The sequence below is a fragment of the Malus sylvestris genome, chromosome 1 (genome assembly GCF_916048215.2).
Source record: "Malus sylvestris chromosome 1, drMalSylv7.2, whole genome shotgun sequence".
Taxonomy (NCBI): domain Eukaryota; kingdom Viridiplantae; phylum Streptophyta; class Magnoliopsida; order Rosales; family Rosaceae; genus Malus; species Malus sylvestris.
The window spans coordinates 20,806,346-20,830,845 of record NC_062260.1 but is presented as its reverse complement, the minus strand read 5'-3'; the positions used below and the strand labels follow the sequence as shown (position 1 = coordinate 20,830,845).

The window sequence follows — 24,500 nt, the reverse complement described above, 5'->3', positions numbered from 1 at the left end:
CTGGAATTCATAGGAAGAAATTCTCATTAAAAAGATAAAAGAGATACAATCCTCAACAATGACTTAAATTCTTAATAATACTTGGGTACGGCGTGTTCAATATCAAAATTTACTGACCTCTAGTAGTCCAATACAATAAAGACAACTGTCCATTTTCTAGTCTCTAAACACACAACCAAACCCTCATCGAACACTGAATTCGCTCTATTCTCCGGCAACCCACTCACAAGTCGCAACTAGGGATGGACAACGGTTATGGCAAACGGATAATTGCGATTATTTATCCATAACCGTTTATTCTCATACCCACATAACTATTTACCCGTTGGGTAATTGTCTAAACGGTTATATCCATACATATAACCGTTTATAAACGGTTAACCATACCCATAATCGTGTATCCACTTAACCGTAACCGTTTAGTATCCGTTTACCCATTTATCATTTTTAAACCCGTTTATCCTATCTTTTTTACCATTTACTCCTTTTTCACCCATCTACGTGTTTTTTTAACAACTTGAAAATTAAAAAAGGAAAATTTGTCATAATTTTCTTTTTCTAACAATTAAACACTGTTATAGGTACATTCATCATATATTTCGGTATTTTAATTTTTTAAGTCCTTACTTATACCATTCCAACAATTGAAATAATATTTTACAGACGATATTTTTAACTGTTAGCAATGAAGGTAATATAAAATTTGCTAAGTATTCTTGGGTTACGAAAACTGTTAAAAGACAATATTCTTGGGTTATTTAACTCGGAATGTAAAATATTAACATAATATATATAATCGACCATGAAATTTAAAGTGGTTAAGGAAAGTTATATTATATTAGCTATAGAAATCATGCACTATAGTCAATAGCATTGATCTAAGTTTTGTCTGATAGGGAACATAATTTGTGTTAATTTTACATATATAAAATAAATGAGTAAATGGTTACCCGTTTATAATCGCGGTTAATACTCATAACCGCCCATTTAAATTTCGCGGGTAAATGGTTATACCCATAACCGTTTATTTATCTAAACGGTTACCCATAATCGTAACCGTGAAATTTAAATGAGCGGGTAACCGCGGTTACCCATAATCGATGGGTATTTGCCCATCCCTAGTTGCAAACCCTCTCTTCTCCGATGACCCCAATCCCTCTTTTCTGCCACCCACCCCATCCATTTCTTCTACAACGAATGTGATTGTCATCCTCCGTTATGGCCGACGACGATGATTGCGACCTATCGTCATCAATCCAGAGAGTGGATAATAGCTTTCGTGAAAGAATTTGTAATGTTTTTGCATTTCTGAAGGGGACTGTGGGCAGAGAAAGGTAGAAGAAGGATGTTTGGTATACAAAACCAGGGTGTTTGGTTGTGTGAATGGAGACTTGAAAATGGACAGGTGTCTTTGTTTTATTAGAGGTCAGTAAATTTTCGATGCCGACTGTTCAGTATCCAAAGATTATCCAAAAGATAATCCTTTTGCTATCAGTGACATTATTGCAACCCTATAAGTATCACGTTTTTCTATTTCTACCACTCACTTTTTTATAGCATTTTTTTTCCTGATTTTAGTTAATTACCATTTTTATAGCATAGGTTTTTTAATTATTATTTAAATATTTTTTATCTACCTGACAATATTTTATTATATTATGGAACCCAATTATGTGCCACATCAGCACATAACATAATTTTTAACAAAGTTGTGACGGAAGGGTAGGGGTTAGAAAGTTCAATTTCAAGGACTACATTGATTTGCGACATCCAATTTCAAGGATCATCTTGATTGGGTGGGTCAATTTTAAGGACCATTTGTAATAAAAACCCTTATAACTATGAATGTTCACATGCTTCAAGTAATATACAAAAGTATCCAAATGGATGGTTTTCCTTTTAAAATTTATTGGTGTGAAAGGGTAGGGTTAGAAAGTTCTAAGTTGATAGTCTTTATTGGCAGGCGAATTCTTCTATTTGACATCTTAATTTTTTCTTTTGTTTGTTTTTTTTTCTGTCTCATGTACTTACGCTCCACCTTATCATGGGCAGGGACTAGATTGTTATGTAGCCTAGGCCCTAGGTTGGGGTTGGTATAGTATACGTTAGTTATGCTGTATTTAAATGCATGGGAGTTGTAATATCACATGCGCATGCATGAAATATTGGGAAGAGAGCTATAAATAAATAAATGCCTCAAATTCTCTGTTCAAAATAAAAGCCGTGGATTCATGGATTTGAAGAAACTTTACCTTCTTCAACTTAGTCAATGCCATACACCTTTTGATCTCGTTTTGAAAATCCAGGGGAAGATGAGAAACGAGATGATCCCAATCCCAATCAAGCTTATCCCAATAAAGAGCATTATTTTGAACTTGTTCTTCTATTTTTTCCATGATCCGTGACTTTACACTTTGATTAAACCATTCAGGAATTTCTTTTCTATGTATCAACCCATCTATATTTGTTTCCATCTCCTTTTTCATCATTCCTCTTTGTCTAGACGTCTCTTTTATTGCAATGTCTGATTGATCATATTTCTATTAATCCACAACAACAAAAAGGTTGTTAGAGTTCATTAGTTCAAGTAAACGAAAATTTAGCTAAATTACAATCAAATTGAGGTTGTTAGAGTTTCTTATAGCTTATAGGCTTACTGAAGTTGTCAGAGTAACTAAAATTTTGCCTAATAATTTAAATAATTTTGGACCCTCTCCCTTCTATTGCCAATGGTTTTAACTAAGATGGATGCTCAATTTTAATATGGTGTTAGATGAGGCTATCTACGTGCTTTGTGTCACTCAATATTTGTTGTTCACTCCACACATTAGGCTTACATGGCCCTGCACGTGAAGGGTTGCATTGAAAACATGAAAGTCTTATCCGACAGTTTAAGTAAAGGTACTTCTTGGATCTCTCTCTTATCCCAATTAATTTTACTATGGATGCTCAATTGTAATATGGGAAATGTGCATTTGATTAAGAGCTTACACTTTGCAAGTCCTGTGCGTTGAGAGCAAGGGCTTCAACAACACCAATTGCCTTGACAGATTTAGTTGCCAACGGTGTTTTGTCAGGGAAGTAAGAGTAGAATGGCCAACGTAGAAGTTCTTCTCCACATAATTGTCCTGCACCTCGTTTTGAATCATCAGAAGATCCCTCTTCAATGGATACATCTCCGTCTACAATGAAGAGAATCTTGGCAAGTGGTTTATCCTTTTGAATAATATCGTCGTTCTCAGTATACCTCACGGGCTCGAGTTCCTGACAGATTATTTTCAACACATCTTCATCTATCTCTCGAAGCATTGGCACCTGGAATTCATGTTGGTAAACTATCAGAGAGAAAGCAAGAAAAGCCATAGGAAGACTTAATTAAATTCTTATTAAAAAGATAAAGAGATACAATCCTCCTTTTATATGATTATCAAGGTGAGTAATTACTTGCTTCAACTTGTCAAAAGGCTCTTTTATGTGGCTTTGAACTTCCGAAGGAAGAAGAGGGAGAATATTATCCAAATTAGTATCCGTATCCTCTTGAGCTGCTTGTTTTACCTTTTCCAAAATCTGCAACTTGAAATCCTTAATCAACCTGGTGGGAATGCCCTTTTTGAATAACCACAATTCTATTTCGTCATCTTTTCCTTTCATCTTCTGTCTCAATTGCATGTGATTCTCTGTTCTTGTAGACTCAAGTTGCATATATGTCTATTCAACAAGTAAGAGATCGATAAGAATTAGATTATCAACATTTGGATAAGATTTTTTTTTTTTCAAATGAAGCTGAATGTCATCATTATATTTGATTTTGAGTTTAATCTTTTTTTCTATATTACAAAAAAAAAAAAAAAAAAAAGAGAAAAAAGAAAAGAAAAGGAAATACTACTATTGTAACCAAAAAAGGACAAATAAATAAGAAAAAGACATAAATACTAGCAAGTTGGGGTGGCCATTTGGTGGGTCTACCGACTAAACCGACAAACTCAAATGATATGGGTTGGGTTCGAAACATTAAACACTTATTTTTGGGTACAAAATCGACCACCTGTTCTATAAATGAATTGGGTAGGTTGAAATACTATTAATCCAATTGAACTCAACTCAGTTGAATGATAATAAACGGCTTCGAAGGAAAAAAACCGTAAAAGAATCAGAGACGCCCATTAGAAGAAGAATGGTGTGGGAAAAAATCCCGTCGTCTCCTTCGAGAACCCTGATTCCGCCACACCCACTCCACGGTAGCAACAGACACCGCCAGATCAGAATCCACAAACCCCCCAACGGCTGCGCCACTGATCCTCTGGAGCAACACAAGGTCCCCCGATAAAGGCTACGACGTCCACGGCCTGAATCGACAGTCCTCCGACAATTAACTTGACGTCTCCCTTCGATCGATCCGTCTTGCACTTGCAAGTGCAGGGTAACCCCAACACCCAGTGCATCAACCACATCTGGGTGAGAGCAAAAAAAAATTAAGAGGATACCTGCTGCACGTAGACAGTCAGGTGGTATGGCGCCAAACTATGATGGTACTGGTGCGCATGATAAGACGATCCGTGATGCGGCGTATAATAGAACATCCTGGTCCAACCTCCGCCCCCACCATCTTGCGTCGGGACCGCGTTGCGGCGTCTCCAGCCGATGCCGAGTCGATCCGTTTGGGCCCGGCGCCGCTCGAACAAAAGAACGTCGCCCAGCGCATCAATCACATCTGTGGGTGGGAGATTGAGGATTCCGGGTTCTTCGTCCTTTTCTATATATTTTTCCCGCAAAGTTTACGCCGTTTGAAATTGAATTAGTTGTGGAAACGTGTCAAAAGCTGATTAAGTCGCTGAAAAGCTATAGACAAATTTGGGTGCAGAAGATCTGAGCTCAAAAATAATTCGAGTGAGTTGGTTTGTCCATTTTCTTGAGTTACAAGAGGTTTGAAAAAGCTAGCTGCTTTTGAATCTATTATTTTGATGGAATACAATATCATGAACATATGTAGGTATCTTATTATACCTATACACTAAATTGCATAATAATGCACCTAATCAAAGGACCACAATTAAAATCTAACATACATGACCAAAAATTTCTATGTAGCTAGAACTAGAAAACGGTCACATGGTGACACGCAAATTTGTTTTTTTATTTATATCCTAAAATGGGAATATCATCTATGTCATCTACTTATGATAACACGTAGAATAATACGTTATGTGACAAGTTTTTCTGTTACATGTAAAAATTTCTTATAAATGGCGTTCAAATTTAGTCAGGAAAAAAAATCATTCTTGACATATAAGTATTCAAGAATACTTAACATATAAGGTTAATTAGAGTGAATTTAATGGATATGAAAATCTTCACTGATCAAGTTTATGTTAGTTGGAGTGATTAACTAGCACTAAATGATAAGTGTAAGAAAAGTTTTATAAACAAACCTGCAAATTTCCAATCAGATATAAAAACAGGAGCAAGCCAGTTATAGAAATAAAAATCGTATACAGGTTCTCCCATCCATCTGCACTGGGCTGAAGATTTGAACCAAGGGAACTGCGAAAATCAAATTAATGGATCAATATATGTGATAACCAGTTTCAAGTTATAAACTCACAAATTTACAACCATTTTTCAAAGGGCTTATTTGGTTCTATGGTTCATTCTTCCTAAAATTTAACCAAGATAATATTTTAGTCTCAACTTGATTTTTTATTTCTCCGAGTCCTTATGCTCGACTCTATTTCGTAGAAGTAATGCTTTAATCTTTCAATGAGAGATTCATACTTTCAACAGGAAAAATGAATGTAAATAGCAAATAAATCAAAGATCTTAAAAAGAGCATTAAACCTAAATTTCCTAACAAACAAATATAAAAATGTACAAACCTTAAATTTCGTAAACCCCACCAGAAACAGTTCAAGAGCTTTTTGAAATAATTGGTTGATCCTACAATACCATATTGAAGCACAGTAGCAAATATACCAAAATCGAAGAGCATTGTGTCTGATGAATTGACACTGACATTGACAGGACATAAATCATTTAGAATTGTGGTATTTCTAAATGCATGGTGATCATGACAACCAAAAATTCTGTTATCACATCCATCATCTTTTCGACATGCAAAATGCCAACAAATCATCATTCGTTGAATAGCAAAAAAATACCACAAAGCTCCGATTACCTGAAAAATCAACAAACAAACAGTAAAAGTGGAGGAAATATACAACATCATTAATATTTTAGATGTTATTGTTATTTCAAAATGGTCATTTCATGCTCTTTCTAATAATTAAGACAAGGATAATAAGAATTGATTTGACAAACAAAAATAAATAAGGATATAAATTGAAACTTACATGACTAGCAATAGTGTACATACAGAAATTGAGTACACCTTTAATCCATATGGGAGTCTTTGTAACATCTTTTTCAAGATTCTTTTTAAGTTCATTAGATGAGAGGTAGATGCGAAGAACTCGTGGCACATATTGCAACACAGCAAAAACGTTCGTAAGAACCATCCTTATTGGAGTCAAAGATCTCAAGTCACACATTTTTGAGAAGAAAATAAAAACTGCCACCTGGGTACCAACAGTGAAAATCGATAGATCAATAACAACGTTGTCTAAAACACAAAATTAACAATTTCTCTAGAAAAATATATGTGACATCCAAATGTTATTACATAGTGTGTCAGTTTTGTGTATTTAACACGAAAATATTCGCTTTGGCCCGCACACTAAGCAAATAAGAAAAACAATTACTCCAACAAAGGGAATTAATTTCTTACCTGTGGAAAAGGAAGAAGAGCTACAATGTCAATTATGATATCATTTGACGCCCATATTGTCTTGACTATTCTTGGGACACAAGATTTCAGTACAAAACTAAAATCCATCCGGTGTTGTCCGCGGTTCACGATTGAACCCGAATCAGATCTATAAATTCGAATAATAATGTCCATTAAATAGAAAAAATCTGTGAGTGATCTTAAAAGAAGAACGATTATCTTCAACTTTGGGTCTAACATAAGGCACTTGAAATCATCCTTAAGAATAGGAACGTAGAGGAATAATGGATCCACAAAAAGGGAACACAAGCACGATGCAATGAATATATTATTCCACCAGTACTTTCGATAGAAAGACACTTCAGTATGATTTTTTCTCCAGATGCAACTTAATTTATCTTCAGGCGGCATGGCTTTTGGATTTGAAATAGAATTACTGGACAAACACAACAAATATAATTAGTAGTTGTCCTCAAAACAACTGAAATTTCTCAAGACACTGTGTCGGAGCACTTATGCCTCGGATTTGGTCTAGCGATTGAAATTTGTTGATCGTTCATCAAATCTGATTGTCATAAGTGTTTCGGCATTCCGGTTGCACCAAAAAAACAATCATAGAACTCCTGCTGACACACATTTTGATAAAAAAGAAAAAAAACAAAAAAAAGAATTACTCAAACTTACTTTTCTTTTTTCGGCAGAAAATAGAAACTGAATCTTGGAGCTAGAACTTTAGAATTTTGCAGACAAAGTAGCAAATCCAATTGGAAAACCAAATTTGAGGTCTCAAATTTCTATAACTCAAATGTCAATTTTAAGTAGATATATAGATGCAGTAGTCCACGTTCTCTAAAATTGACTTGAAAGAAATTTACCAAGTTGTACTAATAAACTAAGACCTGTATAAAATAAAAATAAAACAAATTACATAGTTCAATCATGTTAACATTTTCAAGCAACAATTAAGGTTGCTAATAAACTAAGACCTATATCAGCAAGTGGCTAATAAACATAAACAAACACTTATCGCCCATGTCAGCAAGCTAATGAACATAAACAAGTGGCTAATAAACAAAGACCTATATGTCAACAGGGGAACTGGATCCCCTCCGAGGCAAACCCTCGGGATCCTGCTGAGCGACAAACATTGACCATTGGATTTAGATCCAACGGCTACAATTATTATAACTTTAAGATGAGTCCCATGTTTGTAGCTGTTAGATCTAAATTCAACGGCCCTTGTTTGTCGCTCAGCAGGATCCCGAGGGTTTGCCTCGGAGAGGATCCAGTTCCGTCAACAAGTGGCTAATAAGCTAAGACCTAGTCAGCCAGCAAGCTAAGACCTACGTGAGCAAGTGGCTAATAAACAATTTTAAGCAACAATTAAGGTTGCTAATAAACATAGTTTTCAATCCCAACAAGTGAGCAAGCCGCGGATGACAGGCATCCCGTTACCGAGGCATCCTACAAATTCAAAAGCCAACACAGATCTGGAAATCGAACCGAATTTTCTTAAAACGACGTTGTTTTAAATATTTTAAATTTAAGGAAATTTTGAAAAAGGGTAAAGTTAGAGAGACAAAATTTACAAACTAAATTATGTGTCACCAATAGTAACGAGCGTTTATCAACGTTTAAGTAATAAACCAATCATCAACTTTCATGTTATTTAGTTTCTAAAATTTTGTCTACAAATTTAATCTTCCTAGCATTACCTTTGAAATACTAACTCTTTAATCCTTAAATTGAATTTGTCATTGCTGGTTCATTTCCAACCTTAATAGGCCCAAAGGGATGCAGGCGATCAATAGGAACGTGCTTGAAGCGTGTTTCAGTCTTGCTTTCTATTTTTTAGTCAAAATTGAAATAAAACGACTAAAAAGTTATCTTAGAATCGCCCTTAATATTAGTACGAACCAACAGAAATAAAGTGTTCATTTAAAATATAATTTAAACAGTTCGTTTTTCACTCTTTAATATTTCTTAACTCCTGTATTGTTGTTTCTTGATTACATCATTTGGATGCATCATTGAACAAAGATGTTGTCGACTTTGTATAATCGTTTCTTGATTTTGTCACTTTTGTGGACTTTTTCCGTCTTGCCAGATATCTCTGTTTCTATCTCTCTCTCTCCCTTGTTTTAAGCTCTCTCAATTTACCAAATTGTACTAAATTAAGCTTTCTTTATTGCAAAGATGGTTTGACTTTTACAAATTATTGGATTAATTTTCAAACTTCTTTGTCCCTTCTTTTCCCCCACCTCTTTTCATAACTCATTTTTCTTATGTATTTTTTTTAATTTCAAAAGCAAAAAAAATATATAAAAACTACAACATATAAAACAAATTAGATAGTTTACAATCATGTTAACATTTTCAATCAACAATTAAGATTGCTAATAAACTAAGACCTATGCCAGCAAATGGCTGACAAGCATAAACAAAGAACTTTCACCTATCTCACCTTGTGGCTAATAAACATAAACAAAGATCTATCACCTATCACATCCAGGATATATTTTTCAGTGTGCCTGAAATATGAGGTGGTATATCATTTGTCATTATACAAGTAGAGAGAAGATTTTTATTTCAAGTGTCCCTCCGCTTGTTTAATAACAGGCGTTTGTGCTCATGTTCCTAACACACTAAAAAATCTCTAGTCAGCAAGCGACTAATAACCATACACAAAGACCCAGAGCCTTTATCCAAAGCGATTTTTTTTATTTATAAAAATTTGTACTAATTATGGGGCTCACTCTACTTCGAATTGTAACGATTCGAACCATGTCTATTTTTTAAGTCTTCATTTATAGATCATTCTAACAAAAAATCAATTAGATACCTAAAATATTTTTGATTTGACTAATATTTTGTAAGGATGATCTATAAAATGCAATTTGAAAAATAGATGGTTTGAATGTTGAAATTTGATGTGGACTGAACCCCACAACTAGTATCTATTCTATAAAAATAATTGAAACCCGTTTAGATTAATTTTCAATCTTCTTTGTCCCTTCCTTCCAGCCACCTTTATTCATAACTCATTTTTCTTATGTATTTTCTAATTTCAAATGTCCCTTTACTTGTTTAATAATATACGGCGTTTGCGCCTGTGTTCCGAACATACTAAAAAATCGCTCGTCACCAAGCAACTAATAACCATAAACAAAGACCCAAAGTCTTTATCCAATGTGATTTCTATTTTTTTTTATAAAAAAATTAGACTATTTGTAGGGCTCATTTTACTTTGAACTTTAACGATTTGAACTATGCCTATTTTATAAGTCTTCATTCATTGACCATCTTTACAAAAAAACAATTAGATAGATGGTTGAATGTTGAAGTTCGATATGGAGTGAGCCACACAATTAGTGTAACATCTCACATCGCCCAGGGGTGTGGATCATGTAAGCCTTATATGTATATTCCCATCTCTACCTAGCATGAGGCCTTTTGGGAGCTCATTAGCTTCGGGTTCCATCGGAAATCCGAAGTTAAGCGAGTTCGCTGGAGAGCAATCTCATGATGGGTGACCCACTAGGAAGTTTTCGTGTGAGTTCCTAGAAACAAAATCGTGAAGGCGTGGTCGGGGCCCAAAACGGATAATATCGTGCTACGGCAGAGTCGAGCCCGGGATGTGGTGGAGGCCCGGGCTAGGATGTGACAACTAGTCCCCATTTCTATCCAAAAAAAAAATGCTAGGAAGACTAAATTTAAAAACAAAATTTTCAAACTAAATGATGTGTCACAAATAATAATGAATACATACATTTAAATAATAAACCAATTATCAACTTCTATTTTCTTTATTTTTTAAAATTTTATCTCTAAATTTAATCTCCCTTATCACCTATCAAAAAATTGGAATCCCTTTAAATTAAGGGCCTGAACAAAGACCTACGCCAGCAAGTGAACTAAGGCCATCTCCAACCGATGGCTGGCCAGAGGGCTCGTTTTAGCCCTCTGGCCCTCCAAGATTCTTCAAGATATTAATATTTTAATGAACAGTACATGACCATATTTGCCTCCGTCTCCAACCGAGGGCCAGAGGGCCAGAGGGCTCGTTTTAGCCCTGTCACAAAAAACCGTCTCCAACCGAGGGCCAAAGGGCCATAGGGCCAAACATAATTTATTATTTAAAAACTACAACTTAATTTTATTTAAAAATCATGTTGGTTAGTGTTATATAATTTTTATGTCGGTTAATGTTATTTAATGTTGTTTCATATTGTTTAATGTTGTTTCATGTTACTTAATTTAATTTAATGTTGTATAATGGCTTAGGAAGTTATAGGAAAAAAATAGAATTTAAAAAAAATATGAAACAAATTTTGTGAAATAGAAGTTATAGGAAAAAATGGAATTTAAAAAAAAATATGAAACAAATTTTGTAAAATAGAAGTTATATGAAAAAAATATGAACCAAATTTTGTAAAATATAAGTTATAGGAAAAAAAATAGAATTAAAAAAAATTGAAACAAATTTTGTAAAATAGAAGTTATAGGATGTTATAGAAAAAAAAAGAAAAAAAAAGGTTTAAATTCATAAAAAAAAAAAAAAAAAAAGGATTTACAACGGCTAGTGGCGCTAGCCGTTGGAAGTTTGAATTCAAATTGTTATTTCTGTCGGTTGTAACCGACAGAAATAATATATATTGAGAAACATTAAAAAAAAAAATAGCCAGCCCGAGGCTGGCTGGCTGGCCGAAAGCAGCCAGCCCTCCAGCCCTCCAGCCCTCTCCGATCCCGTGGGGCCCTTCCAGATTCCCGAGCCCTCTGGCCTAGCCCTCGGTTGGAGACGGTTTTAGGGCTATTTTCGGCTCTCTGGCCTTCTGGACCCTTCGGTTGGAGATGGCCTAAGGACTATGTTAGCAAGTGGCCAATAAACTTTTTCAATCAACAATTAGATTAAGGTGCTAATAAACATAGTTTACAATCATAATTCAGAATGACAACAAATAAGCAAGTGGCGGATGACTGACATCAGTAGCGTAGGGAAGAGAGGGTTAATGGGCTCACATGAGTTGACAACTAAGTTGAGTTTAAGTTTGGGGGACAAGGATTCAGATTCTCTTTGTGGGGATTTAAAAATCAATCAATCGTGTTTATTTATCGTATATCGTGTGATCAATTTACGTTAAGTACTATTTATAATCATACAAAGCATAATGAATGGACACGATTGATTGATCATTCAAATCCCCTTAAAGAAGATCCAAAGAGGATCCTATTCCAAGTTTGGGGTGTGCTATCCACATATTTTTTTTTACTTCTCACATACGTTCTTAATTTTCGGTTGTCAAATCGAATGAATTGAATAAGATCAAATGATAGAAATTAATAAGAGATGTGTGAAAAATAAAAAAAAATGTGTGGATATCACATTTCTTATGTTTATGTCTTCGTGCTTTTGAGAGCTTCGACCAAAGCTTCAATCTGTCTTTCCTGGTATCGTCGATAATGGCGATTTTAGCAGATACAGAGACTTTGACGGGGTTGTTGGATGAGGAACTTCAAAGAATTTTTCATTTGTTTATTTAATTGAACTACATTATTGTACCTCAGAAAAAGTTTGTTGTTGTTATTGTACTTCGGCTGCGTGGGACTGTCAAATGGGCTGAGGGCCATATTAAATTTTGGTTGGGTGAGGTCCCAACACGTGATGGGACTCTCAAATACTGTGCAGCTACTTTTCTTTTATCGGTTGATGCAGGGGTTATGAAAGTTTTTTGGGGTATTCGAAATTAACGATAATTTATTTTTTTAATCATCCCTAAATTTAAATATTATACTAAGGATCTCATTAAAGAGAGAAATTTTTTATTATGAACAGAACGTGATTAGTATATCACATATTTTTATATAAACGATTGAAAATTTTATTTTTTAAATTATTAATTTTTTTAATACACATATCTCATCATTTATATAGTAACAAGTGTTATATCATCTCGTATTTCGGTCATATTGAAAAATCTCTTTTCATTGGAACTAAGGATCCCATTAAAGTGAGAAATTTTTTATTATGAATGGAACACGGTTAGTATATCACATATTTTTATATAAATGATTGAAAATTTTATTTTTTAAATTATTAATTTTTTTAATACACATATCTCATCATTTATATAGTAACAAGTGTTATATCATCTCGTATTTCGGTCATATTGAAAAATCTCTCAATTGAAACTAACTTTTTTTTTTTGGTAAATCGGAAGTTATAACCAGGGTAAAGATGCCAAAGATTACAACGAAAGACCACAACGAGGCAAACAAGCAAAAAACAAAGCTGGAAGTGCAAGGGGAAGAAATATTATGAACTTAAAAGTAGTGATGAAAGTCGTCAAATATGGACTCCTATTAAAGATGTTCTAAAAAATATTATGAATATACTCCAAAATTAATGCGGGTGAGCAAAAATGCCCTCATTTTATTAGATTTTAAATGCATTTCCACTAGTTCCACACTAATTTCATAGGATGTCCCACTTTAAATACCATTTGTATTTAAAAAATTACATCATATTGATGACAAACTTTCAGAAATTTCAAATTGATTTCTAAAATTTGGCTTTAAAATACATAACAGATGTTTAATCTTTAGAGTTGTTGAGTTACTTCACCCAGCAAGTTGAGTTTAGAGCCCGTCAACATGGATTCCCATCAATTATGCGCAGTATTTGTAGTTAAATTCAACTCAACTTGGTTTTTACAGCTCAAACCGGTGGAGAGTAAATTAATTGAAATATTAGCAAGTGTGGAATGTGTTATGTTCAGCAACTTTTAAAAAAAATTCTGAAAAAATAATTTTGCATATATGTATGCTTCAATCCCCCAAGAAAGCAATACCAACTGCCAAGTTGAGGAATGCGTCGGATGGTCAGCAGGAAAGGATTTTATGTAGAGAGACAGAGGGATGAGGAAATTTTGACAGTTTCAAAGCCCAGAATTACAAATTAATAATAAACTTGAATAGTTTTAACACGTAGATTCATAAGATATATGCCTCCTTGGTGCAATCATCATCATAACAGTATCTGAATCAGGTCAAGGCAAAACCAAATATCTAAATGCAATTAACAGCTGCAATGCAAGCAGTAATGTGCTAAAGGTGAATGTCAAGTGCCAAAACTTCACTTCATTGGAGCTGAACCACGACCACCTAATGATTCTAGAGATTATGACATAAAACCCTTAAAAGTTAGCAAGAAATGGACGAATATACTAAATTTCCACAACTAACGAAATACACAGTCGGCATTGTCAAAACTTCACTTCATTCCACATACAGAAGTTCTGGTCACTATTTCAATCACGTAAGTATGTGCGTATGCTATAGCTGTACCCTCCCCCTCTAGAGTTTTTTTTCTACAGGTCACATAGGAATAATCTCAAAGCAACTGAAGCTTTGGGAGTCAACTCCATATAGAGTGATAAACAACTGGTAGAGGATACGGGGTTTTAAGACCAGACAGGCCTGCTTGCAAATGAATATTTGGCAAAGGCTCAAGCGTCATGCCATATAAGTTATAACTTGCAGAATTCCTGTTTGAATTAGTCAACCAGATAATCCCATTACTTTGGCTCAAATAACACCTCGAAAACATAATTAACAAAAGAATAAACAAAATTACAATAAGAGATTAACCAGTACCATGCAGTTCCAAAGATAAAATATAACCACCAAACCTAAACACATGGACGGAGGGAGGTAAGGCCCAGTGGGGCCACATGCCCCCTCTCATCCTATTTTGTTTGCATTACAAATTATTCTTTTTTTTTTTTTTTTTTTTTTTTTTTTGGAAATCCTCGACGGTACGGGGGTAATTTTATTGATAACGAAAAAATAAGTTACACCTAGTCAGAGGGGGACATAAACCTTACCACTCCAAAAAACAGAGACAACAAAAAGGAATACACTAGAAAGAAGGGGGGACATAAACCTTACCCTTCTAGAAACAAAAAATGAGAATGAAACAAAGAAAAGAGGGGGGACATGAAACCTAACCCCTCTAGAACCAAACATGAAGGTCTAATCCTGCAAAACAAGTTACAAATTATTCAATTAATCATTCTCATTTTTTTTGCTTTACAAATTATTCAATTAATCATATTAAAATAATGAAAATCCTCTTTTAGTTTTAAATGCCCCTCCCTCCTTCCTTCCTATATATTTTTCTCATGCACTAATGTCTAAACCTTATTGAGTTGCATGTATTTGGTTAGTTAGTACAAATGAGCATTGGATTGTCAATACAACAATTAAAGATAAAATTAAACAATAGAGTAATAAAATTAGGCATTTTGTAACTAATTTTTTCAACATTTGTAAAAGAACTAGCTTTATTTGTCCAAAAAAGGAGCTCAAATTTTTTAAGGTGCCCCCTTTTAGTTAAATTTCTGACTTCGTCCCTGCCTAAACATCTCCCTAAAACGTGTAGTTCAAAATATATTATTTCCCAAGGAGATGGCACAGATAACGAGTATTATTGAAAACCTAGTTCTGTATATCGATCGATAGATTGGACACATAATAACTTAAGCGGCGTCTAAGAATTCCTTAATGGGAATGTTGAAGGCTGCATGAATAACAGAGACGAAAATTAATCTTTGAGAAACCACCACCTCAAAGAGATGATGCAGGCAAATTAAGTGCTAGTTTGTGTTCAACAAAACATCTTTCCTGCATAGTAATAAGTTCATCTAAACATGGGTACCATTTAGCACATTGTCCTATTCAGCTCATTCCCACAAGATTTGAGGAAAACAGAGACCATAGTCTCTACAAATAAGTCAAATTTCAATAAAAGAACGCTAGAACACATTGAAAGAATCAGCATCCTAAATTTATGTAGAGAGTATTTGTTTGCTAATTCCTTTCAAAAACAAGCAACATAACAGATAACTTTACTGATAGAATAGTTTTAGCAAACTCTTCCAATCCACCAAATAGCAAGCTTCTCCACCCTACCCTCCCCCAAAACGAAAGGAAGTGCATACCATTTAATTACACAACTTTTAACACAAGTTTTTTGGAGTCCACTTCGAATGTATGTCAACGATCATAATCGTCTATAATATGGATCGACATATATTCAATGTTAATCTACATACATTCACACATGTCAATCTTCGTAAAAATGGTGCTATAATATGGGTTTGAGATACTATTGTTTTGATAATCCTCCTTATTGGATTGAAACTCGATTATTTGATGATTTGATGGGAATCCCTAGAACTTGAACTCATGGCCATCTCTGAGATTTTGGAGGTCTTGTGCGAAATTTATAAAATGGCCCATTTTTAAGATAGTTTTTATTTTTTTAAAAGTAGGACAATATATTGGTACTAGAAAATAATAACTTAAATCAAAATAATATTTAGGACTTACTGATTGTAAGTTTACAAATGTCATTGAATAAGTAAAAAGAGTTACAAATATAACCTTCACTAAATAATAAAAAAAATTCAATCTTAAGCAACCAAATAAAGAAAGAAAAAAAAGCTTCAAAAACTCTAATTTTAAAGTTTCACTTGAATATATAGCATTATTATATAATAAAATTGAAAAGAAAATCATTTTTAAGGTGTTGTTATTGGCACTCCTACTATCTCATTGTGCACTTCAAAATTTTATATTAGAAAGAAGAAAATTTACTTATAAAAAGTACACTATAAGATTTTAAAGTACTAATAAAAGTATATTTTTAATATATAACAATATTACATATAAATATAAGATACCAAATTTTTTTGGGGGCTCTTCAAATTTGGGGGCTCTGTGCGATTGCACCTTTTGCTCCCCCTCAACGCCGTCACTGCTTGTCGAACTATATGTAATAACTCTTGGAGCTAGTTTTTTAGGGTGACCCACCCCATGTTACCAAAAAAAATTTAATAATTTTCGAAAAAACTCTACCAAACGTATCAGATTTGTGTAATTGGTAATTCCGCCACACCAATACCTCTAGATGACTTATGGTAAGAATTTTGTTGACTAAAGCTTGTCTTCGAGAAAAAGAATATGTCCCACGAGCTATAACCAATTGAATTCTTACCCTAGGTCATCTAAGGGGTCTAGTGGATCTAACCATAATGTTTGTTAAGATAATGATTAATGTAACTATGGTACAATTTGTGACATTATAGATGGAAATGTCAATTAAGAAGGAGAAGCTCCGTTTTAAATAAAGATAAAATATGGGATCCTGAAGCTTCCATAATCGTAATCATTCATCGTACATCATGCGACCATGTCAAATACTTTCAACTCCCACAAATTGTATCTCAAGATTGGGATCCATTACTTCAATTATTCATCGAACAAATCACTTTCCAGCTTTTAAACCATCCCACCTTTCAAGGGGCCATCACAATTATAATTTGATACAATAATCGTGAAAATTGGTATGGCATAGGTGTATTTGCATATTTCTTTTTGTTTTCGGTTTTTTTTTAATAATTTTTTTTTTAATATTGAAGGCATTCTAACATCACTTGTAGGTGAAGCTTCAATAAAAAACAGTAAAATTTGAACCTGTGAAATTATATTATTGCCCATCATTTTTTTTGTTTGATAGAAGACCAATTTGTCTTTTCACCATCTTTTGGTTGACAAAAAGGGTTTTATTAATTAATAGAGATATCAGCTTTCTTTTATGTACAAATCTTTGTAGTTGCTAGCGGTTAGTTATAGTTATTGGGAAATTTGAAAAAAAAAAAACTAAAATTTGAACTTTATATAGAATTATTGTCACATTTTAAAATTTATAATAGGGGTGAAATTTTTTACCAAATTACCGTACCAACCGTCCTACCAACCATACCATGCCAAATTATTACCAAAAATTTGTACCAATTGGTAATAGTATGGTATTTGTACCGTACCATACTGTTTCGGTACGATACTGGTATCCAAAACCAGTACCTGTGGTATACCGTACCTACCAATACTATTAATATTATATTATGTATTTATTCATATAATTATTTGAGGGAAAAATTAATAATAATTATTGTAGAAGTGTAAAAAATGTAAAAAAAAAAAAAATACAATCACTCATAGTAACAAGCTTTACAACTTTCATGAAGAGATCAGCTTCAAAATCCAACACTATGATCTATAAACATTAAATTTATATTTAATCGTCAATTGTCATTTATACTTTATTCTTCTTACTGAATTTCATTTTTAAAATTTTCTTTTTTGAAAACATGATTATCTGGCGGATGTAAGAAGATGAACGGTTCAGATATTTGATATCACGTTTCGATATTTACGGTTAACTGAAATATGAGTCGATGTCATATAGTTTGTAGAAACTTCATAAACATCAAACAATATTTTCACTAACCGTAAAACTCTAAACATAATATCAACAATCCAAACCAGATAATCCCATTACTTTGGCTCAAACTTTAAGAGCAGACAGGCCTGCTTGCAAATAAATAATTGGCAAAGGCTCAAGCGTCATGCCATATTACTTGCAAGATTCCTGTTTGAATTAGTCAACCAGATAATCCCATTACTTTGGCTCAAATAACACCTCGAAAACATAATTAACAAAAGAATAAACAAAGTTACAATCAAAGATTAACCAGTACTATGCAGTTCCAAAGATAAAATATAACCACCAAACCTAAACATCTCCCTAAAACGTGTAGTTCAAAATATATTATTTCTCAAGAAGATGGCACAGATAATGAGTATTATGGAAAACCTAGTCCTGTATATCGATCGATAGATTGGACACATAATAACTTAAGCGGCGTCTAAGGATTCCTTAATGGGAATGTTGAAGGCTGCATGAATAACATAGACGAAAATTAATCTTTGAGAAACCACCACCACAAAGAGATGATGCAGGCAAATTATGTGCTAGTTTGTGTTCAACAAAACATCTTTCCTGCATAGTAATAAGTTCAACTAAACATGGGTACTATTTAGCACATTGTCCTATTCAGCTCATTCCCACAAGATTTGAGGAAAACAGAGACCATAGTCTCTACAAATAAGTCAAATTTCAATAAAAGAACGACAGGACACATTGAAAGAATCAGCATCCTAAATTTATGTAGAGAGTATTAGAAAACTTTACTGACAGAATAGTATTAGAAAACTCTTCCAATCCACCAAATAGCAAGCGTCTCCAACCTACCCTCCCCCAAAACGAAGGGAAGTGCGTACCATTTAATTACACAACTTTTAACAAAAGTTTTTTGGAGTCCACTTCGAAATGTAAGTCAACAATCATAACCGTCTATAATATGGATAAACATATATTCAATGTTAATCTACATATACTCACACATGTCAATCTTCGTAAAAATGGGGCTATAATATGGATTTGAGATACTATTGTTTTGATAATCCTCCTTATTGGATCGAAACTCAATTATTTGATGATTTGATGGGAATCCTTAGAACTTGAACTATATGTAATAACTTTTGGAGCTAGTTTTTTAGGGTGACCCACCCCATGTTACCAATTTTTTTTTAATAATCTTCGTAAAAATTCTACCAAACGTATCAGATTTGTGTAATTGGTAATTCCGCCACACCAATACCTCTAGATGACTTATGGTAAGAATTTTGTTGACTAAAGCTTGTCTTCGGAGAAAAAGAATATGTCCCACGAGCTATAACCAATAGAATTCTTACCCTAGGTCATCTAAGGGGTCCTGTGGATCTAACCATAATGTTTGTTAAGATAATGACTAGTGTAATTATGGTACAATTTGTGAGGCAACTACGATACCAGTAATTTGCGTGATAAAAAAAAGTCACATTATAGATGGAAATGTCAATTAAGAAGGAGAAGCTCCGTTTTAAGAAACTAAAGTAAAACATGTAATTAAATTAAGGGAGACTTTGAATCCGGTTCTTAGTCATGAATATTTTTTGATTGAAACCTTGTTGATTTTTAATTTTTGATCGAGGTCCCTGAAATTAATGTGATAATTTATTTCTATGTACGTTACTATATTTTTTTAAATTAAAAATTAGAAATTTTAGTTGTTTCTATAAATGAGATTTTAAATAAAAAACCATAATTTGTGGGATTAAAATTTTAAAATATAAATATACTATTGTGTGCGTGTGTGTATAAACATGGGTACATTCATCAAAATTTACCAAAAAAATTATTGTATCAAAACATGGGTACATTCTTCAAAATCACGAAAAAAAAATATTAGGCTTAATAACATTAGTAAATTTCTTTGATTAAACTTGACATGGATACATTTTAAAATCAAAGAAAAAAGAATGTATCCATATAAGTTTAAAAATGGATTAGAAAAAAAATTGAATATATTTTTTATAAAAAAAGGGTACATTTTACATATAACAAGTTGGTATATATATATATATTGGAAGACACAAGTTGGTATATTTAAGAATGAGTACATTTTAAGATTAAAAAGTTTTACATGAATGGGTACATATAATTAGCATGGGTACATTTAGCAAAATAAAAAGTACAAATAAAAAAACATATGGGTACAAATACAAATAAAATTTAAAAAATATGGGCACAAAAAGAAATTAATATATGGGTACAAATTAAAATTGAAAAGAAAATTGGTACAAATAAAAAAAATTTACAAATTAAAAATGGGTACAAACTAAAACTAAAAATATATGATAAAAAACTTAGTCATAAATATAAATATGCTAATTGTAACATTTTTAACATAAAATGAATATATTTAGAAATAAAAAAAATATTTTATTATTAAAATAATTAATGATGTTATTAATACCTAAGGACCTTGATCAACAATTGAAAATGAATAAAATTTTAATCAATGGAATAGCAAAAAGAATGATGAGAACCTAGTTTCTCCTTAAATTAATTGAGTTTAATTTCTCAAATCAATATTTGGAAATATCAATTGAGAAGGAGAAGCTCCGTTTTAAACAAAGATAAAATTGGGACCCTGGAGATTCCGTAATCGTGACCGTTCATCGTACATCATGCGATCATGTCGAATATTTCCAACTCCCACAAATTGTATCTCAAGACTGGGATCCATTACTTCAATTATAATCGAACAAATCACTTTCCAGCTTTTAAACCATCCCACCTTTCAAGGGGCCATCCCAATCATAATTTGATACAATAATCGTGAAAATTGGTGTGGCATAGATGTCATTGCATATTTCTTCGTCCCTTCCAAATTGTTTTTTTTCTTATATTTGGTAAACCCCCAGCCATTTTACTTAAAAAAATCTTATACAACTTGTTTTTTAAGAAGTTCCACCATAAAATCAATTGGTACTATAGAGAATAGTCTAAGATCATATAAGCCACTAGCAAGACTTATCCCTCACCGATGTAGGACAAACTGTTCCTCACATTTCAACTCTCAACAGTTTTCAAGAATCAATTCACATAAGCTTACCCAATTAGATTTTTTTTTTTTTTTTGGTTGAGAAGATACGGTAGTAGATTCATTTACTTCAAAAAGGTGTGGTACAAGAAAAATTACATCCAGAGCCAATTATGGCAGTACATTGTCCTCCACAAGTAAGTCAGTGACAATACTTGGGGGAGTAACATCCCATATACAATCTTGTTGCTCCGAGAGACCAACCCGTGCAAGGCGATGAGCAATTGAGTTTGCTTGGCTATGAGTGCGGGTAATTTTATCTTCAGTGATTGAATGGAAAAGCACCTTGATATCTTCTACAATTTGTCCAATGAAAGACAAATCTGGAGAGGAATCGCATGACGCCTCCACAATATAAAGTGAATCGCTTTCGAAAGAAATATGTTGAAAACCCCTGTGAATCGCCCAAGACAAACCTGCCCTCAAGGCCACTGCTTCTGCTTGGAGAGGAGAAAATAAATCCTCCTCCCTGCCACATTTTGCCGACACATAGTTTCCTGTTTCATCATGAGCACGATGCAATTAGGTATGTAGGCCAGTGAGCTTGTCCGGATGTACCCATGAAAAAAATTTAAAATACAAAGATGTTAAGATTCTGTAAAAGACTGAAAGTAGTTTGACCCCTTCGTTTTTATTTGGTTTATAATCAGAGAAAAATGGTTCTGTTTGCAGTTTGATTACAGTTTGCTTAGGACAATTCTTGAGTACTCAATTTACTGACTATCTTACTTCGCCCACTACAATTTTAACACATGTCAAATGAATTTCCCCAAAATCTTTTACTATCTTCGTAACCAAACACCTCTCATCTTCTTCCTCCCTTCTTGTGTAAACAAACCATCCCCCCTTCTCCGGCGATCTCGACCCTCACCTCCCCGGTGAGAACACCCTTGTCTTCTCTGGTGAGCCCACCCTCAAATCCTTCACTTTCGGATGAGCCCACCACCCCTAATTCCTCTCTTCTTAGGCGAGCCAACCTCCAAACCCTCTCTTTGTCAACACCACAACACGACATGTGTCAAATCATAGAATAAAGCTTTAAGGGTCTCGCATCGACCATAGACTAAAATGCGGGACTATTCTCAACGTCAAAATGATATCATTCTCTCACAAATAAGCTTTTTATAATCTTAGATTCTCTAATCCATTATTAAACTCCTAATTCTCAAATCCTTCACTTTCGGATGAGCCCACCACCCCTAATTCCTCTCTTCTTAGGTGAGCCAACCTCCAAACCCTCTCTTCGTCAACAAGCTCGCCCCAATCCATAATTTTCCAGGCGACCCCAACTCCACCCATCTCTCATCCAGCGACCTCAACTACCTAAACTCCTCTGTTCGCTGGCGAGTCCACCGTCAACCCTCTCTTTGACGGCGACCCCACCTAGCCCTCTTCAGCAACGATCCCACTCTAGTCCTTTTCGATGGGGTTGATGTTGGGGTGTCTAGAGAAAAGAAAAGGCATGAGGGGGATGAGTCATTAATTGTGAAGGGTTTACACAAGTACATAGGTTCAAAGTCTTATTTAATGAGTATTAGTGAATGATTTAGTACAAATGACATTAAGAAATATTGTGAGAGAATGATCTCTATTTATAGAAGAGAATTTCTAGTTTCATTCTGACATTGACACGTGTCGTGTTGTGATTGACTTCTGATGTTGACATATGTCGCGTTGTGATTGGCTTCTGATGTCAACACATGTCGCGCTGTGATTGGCCTCCTGGTTGGAAGGAAACTCTTCTGGGTCCTTGACGGTATAACGTTGACCGGTGCTCAGTAGTTTCGGGATTGGTCAAGTATGGTACAAACATACCTATTTATTTGGATTTTTTGGTGCCCTTTTTAATTTTGGGCCCTAGACAACCGCCCTGGTGGCACAAGGCATGTGCCGCACTTGCTGTCAACTTATATCTTTAGGCTTCGTTAACACGTTGTATAAGTGACCAGATAGGAGTAATAATACAACTCAAGTGTTTGGTGCATTTATGTATTAAATAGTACTCATATAAGTTATCCAGTCCTAACTTTTTAGTCCAATTCACACCCGCTTACTCATCTCTCCAAAAAGTTTGGTATTATTAGTCAGGCCAACGAATGCTCACTCTCGCTCGTCTTCAGCCCAGCCCGACCTCCACCATCCCGAGATCCCTTCTCTCAAACATCTTCACACATCAACGCCTACTATGAATCGAATCGAACCCATTCCTCCTCATCTCTCTGAGTGTGTTCTTTCTTATCTGTCATTCATGGTGTCTTGTGAATCCAGCATCAACACCACAACACGACATGTGTCAAATCATAGAATAAAGCTTTAAGAGTCTCACATCGACCATAGACTAAAATGCGGGACTATTCTCAACGTCAAAAGGATATCATTCTCTCACAATTAAGCTTTTTATAATCTTAGATTCTCTGATCCATTATTAAACTCACTAATGATGACTATGCTTAAACCTTTGTATCATGTAAACTCTGCATTATTAATGAGAATTCTTATATCCTTTTGGACGTAGCCCAACTTATGATGAATCACGTACATCTTGCATTTGTTTCCATACCACACTATCTTTACTTAGTGACGGAAGCAACCTTGCGAAAGTCATACTTTGACATTTTACGTTGTTTCAAAATCAACCTGATTTTATGCATCAACAATATCATAAAAATAATTAAATATTAAAGATTATCCGAACTTGGAATAACATTAATGAAGGAGCTTTATACAAATAGCTATTAAATCTTTTTTTTTGTTTTTTTTTTTGAACGAAACGATAGCGAAGTAAGTTAAATCTTTTATGAGTAAACTGTCGGTTTACCCCCTGAACTTTCACCTCACTTTCGATTTCCCCCCTGAACTTTTCCATTGGAAAATTAAGGACTCAAACTAATTTTTTTAGCCAATTTGCCCCCTACCGTTAGTTTTTCATATATTCCATCCATATTTCCGTTAAGTGAGACCATGTGCACAACATGTGAGGGTAGTTAAGTTATTTCACTCTTAAAAATGATTAAAAAACTAAAAATAATAAAAAAAGCAAAACTTTCCCTCTATTTTTTCCCGCTAATTCCTATCCTCGATTTTATTTTTCCCTCTCATTCCTATGCATGAGAAATGACATATGGTGTTATTGTCTACCATTTTTATTTTCTCTAACAAATTAATAATTTGACAAATGCTAATGGTGCTATTGTCTCCAAAGCAGTGCATTAATATAAGAAACCCTAGTCTTTTTTATGGACATGTTTCTTATATTAATGCACTGCTTTGGAGACAATAACACCATAAGCATTTGTCAAATTATTAATTTGTTAGAGAAAATAAAA

At 33.9% G+C, this 24,500-nt stretch overlaps 1 protein-coding gene and 1 pseudogene across 15 annotated transcripts in view; both read right to left on the bottom strand.

Annotated features, from left to right (window-relative positions):
* The window catches only part of LOC126614467 (cyclic nucleotide-gated ion channel 1-like), a 138,105-nt pseudogene that overhangs the window by 4,451 nt on the left and 109,154 nt on the right, over positions 1 to 24,500 (bottom strand).
* LOC126596155 (uncharacterized) overlaps positions 1 to 24,500 on the bottom strand; it is a 101,609-nt gene that overhangs the window by 3,609 nt on the left and 73,500 nt on the right. The window contains exons 1-7 of one of the 15 annotated variants that reach the window (XM_050263765.1): positions 6,782 to 7,102; positions 6,348 to 6,572; positions 5,874 to 6,172; positions 5,430 to 5,541; positions 3,445 to 3,708; positions 2,992 to 3,315; positions 2,253 to 2,540 (exon numbers count right to left, since the gene is read on the bottom strand). The exons of the other annotated variants lie outside the window; for them this stretch is intronic. Of the exons in view, the coding sequence (XP_050119722.1) occupies positions 2,253 to 2,540; positions 2,992 to 3,315; positions 3,445 to 3,708; positions 5,430 to 5,541; positions 5,874 to 6,172; positions 6,348 to 6,572; positions 6,782 to 7,021 (1,752 nt within the window). The 5' untranslated portion in view covers positions 7,022 to 7,102. Of the gene's footprint in view, positions 1 to 2,252; positions 2,541 to 2,991; positions 3,316 to 3,444; positions 3,709 to 5,429; positions 5,542 to 5,873; positions 6,173 to 6,347; positions 6,573 to 6,781; positions 7,103 to 24,500 lie in introns of those variants that run through there. 15 annotated transcript variants of the gene reach the window in all.